The sequence below is a fragment of the Chanos chanos genome, chromosome 1 (genome assembly GCF_902362185.1).
Source record: "Chanos chanos chromosome 1, fChaCha1.1, whole genome shotgun sequence".
In the NCBI taxonomy this organism is placed as follows: Eukaryota; Metazoa; Chordata; class Actinopteri; order Gonorynchiformes; family Chanidae; genus Chanos; species Chanos chanos.
Genome location: NC_044495.1, coordinates 42014860 through 42024747, shown reverse-complemented (window position 1 = coordinate 42024747; position 9888 = coordinate 42014860). Strand labels below are relative to the sequence as shown.

Genomic DNA, 9888 nt, shown 5'->3' with positions numbered 1-9888 from the left:
AATGTATTGTACCAGTTTGTGCTTGATAGAAAGCAGGTGTAAGTTACATTAGAATTCATTGGGTCATTTCTTACAGAGGTTTGTCCAGATTACCTGAGCAGATGACTCCAGCTTGCCACAGATGCTGACATTCTTTTGCTGCATCTTCATCTGATCCACAATCCTTCAGCATAGATTCTGACCCATCACAGTTTACATCAGCCATCCAGAATGGCCCCAACCCTTTTCCAAATTGAGCAGTAGTTACTGCATCTACAGCCTCCCCACAACCCAGCTGTCTACATACCACTTCAGCATCTCTCTTATCCCAGCCAAAGTGGCAAACTATACCCCACTGTCCTTGATGAAGAACCTCCACTCTCCCAGCACAGCGACTTCCACCATTAACCAACCTCACATTGCCTGTAGGTTAAAATGAGGATAACAGAGAGTGCAATTGTTCACACTGGTAAAATAAGAAGACAGCTGTCACTGGGGAGCAAATCTAATCCAAACGAAGGCAGACTAAATTGTTTTTCCCATGAACTGTGATGAACTAACAAACTTCAGTAATGGACTGAATTATTATATAAGTGAATTGGGAAATTGTATGTGTCTTGACTGTAATGACTGCTATTTGTGTTGTACACCACAATCCCTCGTTTAAATGTTCATTTTCGTGATGTGAACATGCTAACATATACCAACTCAATATACTTCCCTATCAGTTTCTCACATACACACTCACACACACACACACACGCGCACACACAACCATACAGATATTAGCAATGAGGACACTTCATACCTGCACAAATGACTCCTACATCACTGTTGTGGGAGCAGTTCCATGTATCTGAGGATGACTTAGGGCAGAGTTCAATCTGAGATTCATCACCTCTGCACTGAATCTCCTCTGACCACACCTGACCCTCCCCTTTGCCAAAAGCAGCTGCTCCCAGCACCTCTACAGGAACCCCACAGCCCAGCTCTCGACACACAACCTCTGCATCCTGCACGTCAAAGTCAGCATCACACACTGTTCCCCAGGTCTTCCCACGAAGTATCTCCACTCTCCCAGAGCAGGGAGAACCACCTACTACCCTGACTCCTAAAATAAAACCAGAGGAAGAAAAGCAGAAAGCAGAAGAAAAGAATCAGTGTGAAAAGTCACAGCAGCATATTTTGGCAATAAGTATGACTGATCATCTTATTCAACATTAGAGTTTTGTCCAGACTACCTGAGCAGATGACTCCTGCATACTTGTGGCCACAGTCACTCACGCTCCATCTTGATCTACACTTCTTCAGTGTAGACTCGGACCCAGTACAGGATACACCATCCATCCAAAATGGTCCTGATCCTGGTCCAAAATGAGCTCCACTCAGTGCCGATACGGGCCCTCCACAGCCCAGTTCTCTACAAACTACTTTAGCATCAGTCATATCCCAGTCATTACTACACACTGTCCCCCACTGTCCTTCGTGAAGAACCTCCACTCTCCCAGCACAGTGTCTACCACCATCCACCAGCCTAACATTGTTTAAAGCTGAGAGAAATTGAGCAAGAGACAATAAACAATTAATTTTTTTCAGGAAACTGTAAAAGAAAATACAGCTAAAAAATACAGAAAATAGAGTAAGTCCCATTGCTTACACCTTTGATTTATTTAAGCATATGTTAGGGAGTTTTTACATACCAGCACACACAAGTCCCACATCCTTATCATGTGAGCAGTTTCTCTGTGAAGGTGACATCGGACAGAAGAAAATCTGAGATTCATCGCCTTTACACTGAATCTCCTCTGACCACACCTGACCCTCCCCTTTGCCAAAAGCAGCTGCTCCCAGCACCTCTACAGGAACCCCACAGCCCAGCTCTCGACACACAACCTCTGCATCCTGCAGGTCAAAGTCACCACCACACACCGTGCCCCAGGTTTTCTCATAAAGCATCTCTACTCTCCCAGAACACTGATTAAAACCATCAACAAGTCTGGATTTTTTATGCCCTGTGGATATAAAAGGCCATAATGTTATTTATAGGCAGAATACAATGAAATTACAATCACATGAAAAAGACTGAAACTCATAGGACATATTGTGAGAGCAACTAAAATAAATTTTAAAATCTAAATAAAGGAATAAAAAAGGAGGTCTCAAACGGATGCCTCCTCGGGGGATAATTATATTTAAAAGCTTCAATACTCATGAATACACTCAGGTTCCATTTAGATTAAGAGAGATCCACACAATATTTCGCACAAAATATGTGAAGATAGCCTTAACTGCACTGTGCATTACAGTATAAAGTATGTACACGGACAACTTGTTTCAGAAGGTTTTTAAAAAACAAAAATACAACTAAAAAAAAACAAAACAAAAAAAGCACACTACTCAACATTAGGCATTAGGATAGGCCTGTTACTGCTGCATTGGAATCAATATTGTGAAACTGCGGGAGTAGTTGGAGTGAGAAAAATGACCGAAATTGCAAAACCTTGTCCATTCATTTTCAGTGGAGAGCAATACCTGGTCTCACCACTAAATTTGGAAGAACAGTATATGATTGCTTTGCAATCGCACAACTACATGCTTTTATTATAATTATGCATTAAATTAAATCTATACCTCATTCTCAGTATGATTCATAACATTTCTGTCTAATTACAGTCTTTTTAAAAAAATCCTAAGGGGGGCTCCTAAGCTAACTACCACGCATTGGTAATTTTAGATAGCTAGCTGGTTAGCTACCTGTAGACTGTACACAGTTGGAATGAGCATGTCAACCATGTCTGAATTTTTCTGGGTTGGTGTGCTTGATTTGAAGATCTGATTACTGGTGTTCAAAACTAAACTTGGGTTAACACCTAATTAATATAGTGAAATGTTTATTCCCTCTTAGACGAGTCCTGATAAGATCAAGCGCTAACCTTGTATGCTCCTAACTGGTTATTCTTATACCCAAACAGACAAAATGATTCTGGTTTTTTGTATTCCATTGCTGCCTGAAAATATAACCAGTATACATCATACATTCTCCCTCAGTTTTTATGAAATATATTATGTATTGTAATATTTCTTCACATTTTCTTGTATTTTTCATAAAAAAGAACCCCTGTCCCTTGGGTTCACTGTCATTTCCACCACACTGTACAAGACAGAATTTTGGGATGATGTTTTAGGGTTTGTATACTTGGTAACCATAGCAACAGCTACTCAAGAGGGGAACACATGGCTGGTGAAAAGAGCGACCTCTACAGGTGGTAATAAAAAGAGGAAAAATCAAGGTAAATATTAATTAAATTGAGAATATGTTTATTGGGTGTTGTTTCCAAACAGCTCATATTTCATACGAGTGTAAAAACAACTGGACCAGTTTCATTTAATATTGTGTATTTTGTGTATATTTAATGCTAACTCTAAAACTGGCATTAGCAGGCTAACATATCATGAGATTTGAAAAGAAATATGACAAAATGTCATTTCCACAACAGGAAATGATGATTTCCTCTTAATATTAGAGTGAAATATGTATTATTTAACAAAATCATCACTGCCACTGTCAGGATGTGTTTCTACAGAATGGAGAAATAAACCGTAGTAATGTATTTTTATATTTTAAAAAAATGTTAGATGCTAAATGCTAAAATTTTCCTGACAAAAATGGAGCATAGTTGAAGAATTACCCGTAAATGTCCAAGAAGAGAAACTTCTCCGACCTCAAAATAGAAACGTTGCAAGTCCAATTGAACCAATCGCATCACAAATCAGTTAGCCTTCCCATTGCTTTTAACTGGTTCATTTTAATTGCTTGTAATTATGCTACCAGCAGCCTAGCCTCTCAGAAAGAAAGCCAAATTAATCTTACACCAAAAGACTGTTCACCTCATTAATTGCAAGCAATCTGAAAATGCTTGGGCCTATTTATGTTAGGGATATATGACACACAGTTGATGCAGGCCTTTACAAAATAAAATGTTTTGCCATAGGCTACATATTTTTAAGTGATGAATATGTGGCTGAATATGCTCAGATACCAGTCAGAATATATGGTCTAAGAACAATTCTCCAACTCAGCCAGATTTACTATTCTGCACCGCAAATCCACGCTGACTCAAAAACTTGCGTGCATGAGTTGAGACTTGATGTGAGATTTGATCATAGCCTCCGCTCACGTCCACTTTGACAAATGCCAAGCTTTGCGTGGAAATGACTGTATGCCCAGTTTTCTGTTGAACGTACTTTTCGTAAATGAGGGCCAATGTGTTTTTGTTATCTCTGTAAAACACTTTGAACAACATTTACTGCACGGCTGGTGAGATAATAAAGGACGAACTACCTGAGCAAGTGACTTCAGCATACCAGTTATAAGGACAGCGTTTTGCCACCTCTTCATTTGTTCTGCAGTTCTTTAGCGCAGACTCGGTCCCATCACAGCTTACATCAGCCATCCAGACTGCTCTTAATCTCTGTCCATAACTAATACCTCCCAGTGTATTGACAGCCTCTCCACAGTCCAGCTCTCTACACACCACAGCAGTATCAGTCATATCCCAGCCAAGAGGACACACTGCACCCCACTGTCCGTCATGAAGAACTTCCACTTTACCAGCACAGTGGCTACCATCATCATTCACCAGTCTCACACGATCTGTACACAACAGAGAGATAGAGAGTGAGAAAAGTTAGGGTGTTGTTGTGGAAAGCTGACATAATGATCTTTCAGGCGAATTACTGTATATATTCATTATATTCTGCTGACCTCCACACACCAGTCCCACATCATTGTCATGGGAACAGTTCCGTTTCTGTGAAGTTGATGTAGGACAGAAGAAAATCTGAGATTCATCGCCTCTACACTGAATCTCCTCTGACCACACCTGACCCTCCCCTTTGCCAAAAGCAGCTGATCCCAGCACCTCTACAGGAACCCCACAGCCCAGCTCTCGACACACAACCTCTGCATCCTGCAGGTCAAAGTCACCACCACACACTGTGCCCCAGGTTTTCCCACGAAGTATCTCTACTCTTCCAGAGCAGTGAGAAGTACCCACCAGCCTAACTCCTAAAATGTAACCAATCACAGCATGACAGTTTTTAAAATACTTTTCCAAAGTTACTAAAACTTCTTTAAGAGTTTTGCAAAGAATATTAAAAAAGTGAAGCACATACAGTTGAACAAATAAGTTACACTGCATTCTTGAGTAGGAATAACTTTAAAAACCAGACAAGTCCAACCACAGCACACTGTTGTCAATACTATATAAAGAAAAAGTGGACACAAATTTGAAGAAGTCATATAAAGTTAAATACCAGTTACAAATATTTCACTTTTTAAAGGGAAATGGAAAATGATCACTTATGGGCATACTGATTTCTAAAACAGCATAAAATATGTAGGATGAAATACATAAGATGACACTGGCCAACAAATTGCAGGTACAACTGTATCAGAAAAGAGTGAGCGTTGCAGATGACATAGTAGATGGAAATGCTGGATTCTTGGGGAAAACTGTAGAAAAATCTGGGAAATGAGGAACCCCTGTGAAAATTCCAGTGTCTCTTGTCAGTAGTCTATTGAGTTATAATGGATGCAAGTTTTACACAGCTTCATCAGCAGATGTTGCCACCTTTTTTAGCCGTTGTCTTATACATGTTTTGCATCATACAAGTGTATGTCAAATTCAAGATTTGGCAGCAGCATCATTAAAAATAAAAATTACATTTATCTTCAGGTGAGACGCACTGAGGAGTCAGTGGACGATGTTTGACATGGAAGAGATTAGGAGAAGAATGCAATATTTAGATGCTGTGTATTGTTTATTATCTTTGTAATTTGTAAATTTTTGCTAGTTACGGTTGGTATTTCTGTTTTGAGCAGACATTGTGTGTTAGCTCATAGCTAAACTGATATTTAACTTGCGCATAATGTTATTTCCAAAAAAAAAAAAAAAATTTGAATTTTAGTTTTGGAGACAAAGTAGAGGGAAATAGATTTTCATTACTGAAATATCTTGTGATTTGTTATTTGCACCTAGGATCTGGGTATTCCAAATTTAAGATGAAACATTGCTGAGAGCGGCATTACTAAAATCTAAATTACTCATGTATGGGTGGGTGGGGTGGGGGGTAAAGAGGCGTTAGGAACACAAACTCCAGTTTTAAATGCCACATGTGTTCATCAAAAGGTCATCCCTTGCCCACCCATCACCAATCAAACCACAGTATTAAAGCACAGTCACAATGAGCCTCTTCCTCAGGGACATCAGGATCAGACGCAGGGACCCCAGAGGCTGCAGGAACAGACTTTGTAGCAGTGGAAATCTCACATGCAGTGGAGAATAAGGTAACCTATGGTAGCCTACACCTTGTCTCTTCTATATCCTGACATACACTCTTCGGCTCCTGGAGGAAGTGCTCCAGTTTAGCTGGATTTATGTGAATGTGTAAAGCTGACACACTGAAGTTGGCGAAGTCTTCTGTCATGAGTTGAGAGAAACTGGGTGCAAGTGCAGGCAATTCTTTAGTTGTAATCTAAATATGTGGTCAATTAACTGGCAGAGTACAGAACACAAAACACACGCTACTGGAGACTATGCAAGATCTGAGGTCAGGTAACATGCTCGTTGCAATGCACAGGAGGGCTAACTGAGAGAACAAGGAGGCTAACAGGGTGAATAGGCAACAAGGCAAACAGAACAATGAGGAACAAGGCTAACAAGGCAAACAATAAACAAGCCAAACAAGGCATGGCTCAGTACTGTCAGTGTGAAACACTTCGCAAAAGCACACAGGAAAACACAGGGAGATATATATACATACACACTGAGGAAACAAACTGAGGATAGGTGCACACAATAATTAGATAAAAAGGGGACTAGCCAGTCAAGTTTAACTCTCCAAATAAGTTGCTCAGTGCCAACAAAAACACACAAATATCCTATACTTACAACAAAGAGCCCAAGATACACAAACCATTGGAACCTAGCATACTTTCAGCACCATCACTAGTAAAATGAATTTAAATAGACATTCCTCAATCCAAGGATATTAGCAGCCATGCTACTTTCCTTTTTACTTACCAGGTATTTCAGTATTGTTCGGCTCTTCCGTAATTTTGTCCACCTCTTGTACTTGAAAAAAGTATGCAATTTCACATCAGAATGTGTTCAGCTTACCTGAACAGGAAACTTCAGCATCCTGGTGATGACTACAGTTATGTTTACCCCATCCACCAGATCTGCAGTTCTTCAGTGTAGACTCTGTCCCAGTACAGGCCACATCATCCATCCAGATTGGTCCTGATCCTGGTCCAAAATGAGGTCCACTCAGTGCTTCTACAGCCTCTCCACAGCCCAGTTCTCTACACACCACTAGAGCATCAGTCATATCCCAGTTATCACTACACACTGTCCCCCACTGTCCTTCATGAAGAACCTCCACTCTCCCAGCACAGTTACTAACACTATTCACCAGTCTCACACTGTCTGTGGATGAGAGAGAGAGAAAGAGAGGTAACTTACTCATTTTTATCTCAGTTAAAACTGGCAATCATTTTGTCTGTCTTCCCCTCATACCTGTACACACCAGTCCCATGTCGTTGTCATGGGAACAGTTCTGTCTCTGTGAAGTTGATGTAGGACAGAAGAAAATCTGAGATTCATCGCCTCTACACTGAATCTCCTCTGACCACACCTGACCCTCCCCTTTGCCAAAAGCAGCTGCTCCCAGCACCTCTACAGGAACCCCACAGCCCAGCTCTCGACACACAACCTCTGCATCCTGCAGGTCAAAATCACCACCACACACCGTGCCCCAGGTTTTCCCACGAAGTATCTCTACTCTTCCAGAGCATCGAGATCCCCCCATCAGCCTGACTCCTAAAATACAAGCAAGGAACATGATGTCCATGTTAAACATTCTCTGTAATGTCTTTTCAAATTGATAAAAGTAAAGAAAATCAAACTCTGCAAATCCAAGCCATTACATATAGTGATGTAGTAATAGATCTGATTAGTTACACTGTTAGAATGGTCTGATTTCAAATGAGGGTTTTCTTTATACTACCTGAGCAGATGACTCCAGCGTCTTGGTGATGCCCACAGTCATGTACACCCAATCCTCTTGTTCGACAGTTCTTCAGTGTAGTCTCTGACCCAGTACAGGCCACATTGTCCATCCAGATTGGTCCTGATCCTGGTCCAAAATGAGGTCCACTCAGTGCATTTAAAGCCTCCCCACAGCCCAGTTCTCTACACACCACTGCAGCATCAGTCATATCCCAGTCATCACTACACACTGTCCCCCACTGTCCTTCATGAAGAACCTCCACTCTCCCAGCACAGCGACTACCACCATTCACCAGCTTCACACTGTCTGTTCATGGGACGGAGAGAAAGTGAGCATAAGTAATTAATTTTGTGTGCAATAAAACTAACACCATACTGCAATCACAAAGTGACAAGTCACATTTTTTTGCACTCATACCTGTACACACCAGTCCCACAGTGTTGTCATGGGAGCAGTTCTGTCTCTGTGAAGGTGATGTTGGACAGAGTTCAATCTGAGATTCGTTGCCTCTACACTGAATCTCCTCTGACCACACCTGACCCTCCCCTTTGCCAAAAGTAGCTGCTCCCAGCACCTCTACAGGAACTCCACAGCCCAGCTCTCGACACACAACCTCTGCATCCTGCAGGTCAAAGTCACCACCACACACCGTGCCCCAGGTTTTCTCACGAAGTATCTCTACTCTTCCAGAACACTGATTAAAACCATCCACTAATTTTACAGAACCTGTGGATTCAAAACATAGCAGTATTGATTACTCAGCACAAATCAGAGTTTTGTGGCTGAATGTGACCGGCTCTGTGAATTTTCAGGACCATAAAATTGATTTAACAGATGTTTTAACATTAATGTTGTTTCCTCTTCAAACTAAAAGAGTTTTTTCTTGTCCAATGCATAGCAGTAATGTTTAGCATTCAAACACATTTCCCATACAGTAGTTGCCCAAAATGTATTGGAGATGCATTTACACAAATACATTTATACAAATTCCCCTTGATTATTTTTAGGTGTTCTGCTACACTGGTATAACTATAATAATAATTAATATGATTTTCTAGTAAAAAAAAAAAAGAGAGAAAGAAATCTGAAATAATTCTGAAATCATTATATCAGCAGAGTCTTAAGTGATGATGTCTTTGTAGCTAGGATCAGAATGATCTGTTTACAGCTAGAGTACTGCTGACACAGCAGTATTATTGGCCCATGTCTCATAAGTTACATATGTCATTTGTCTTGTTCTCACTCTGCACCGTATACACACAGAAACCTTAAAGAGCACAGTTTGAAAATGGAACAGTATCACTGACCAGTTTGTTACACTGGGAGGTGGACCACAATAACCTTTTTATCTCATCTTATTTATTTCTGGCACATTCTTCAACCTACCTGAGCAGATGACCCCAGCAATGACATCACTGGGGCATATTTTTGCAAAGTCCTCATTTGATCCACAGTCCATCAGTGAAGATTCTGACCCAAAACAATTTAAGTCAGCCATGCAGACTTGACTAGGTCCATATCCAAAATGAACCAAATTCATTACATCTACAGCCTCTCCACAGCCCAGTTCTCTACACACCACTGCAGCATCAGTCATATCCCAGTAACCACCACACACTGTCCCCCACTGTCCTTTATGAAGAACCTCCACTCTCCCAGCACAGCGACTACCACCATTCACCAGCCTAACATTGACTGTGGATTGGAGAGAGAGAGAGAGAGAGAGCACAGATTTAAACTAAGTCACACATTCATATTTTAATTACCTGAAAATCATTTTCTAATAGAGTGCTAAAGTATTGGTAAGTGCTAAAATTGTAAGAACACACAAGTTAT

General features: G+C 40.7%; 1 protein-coding gene across 1 annotated transcript; it reads right to left on the bottom strand.

Annotated features, from left to right (window-relative positions):
* Positions 1-70: 70 nt before the first annotated feature.
* On the bottom strand, positions 71-9649 carry LOC115829577 (deleted in malignant brain tumors 1 protein-like). The gene is given in 11 exon segments (XM_030793754.1): positions 71-402; positions 788-1083; positions 1199-1529; positions 1680-1835; positions 4469-4633; positions 4745-4903; positions 7161-7469; positions 7560-7914; positions 7970-8358; positions 8470-8778; positions 9439-9649. Coding segments are annotated over 11 exon segments (3012 nt in total).
* Positions 9650-9888: the final 239 nt, after the last annotated feature.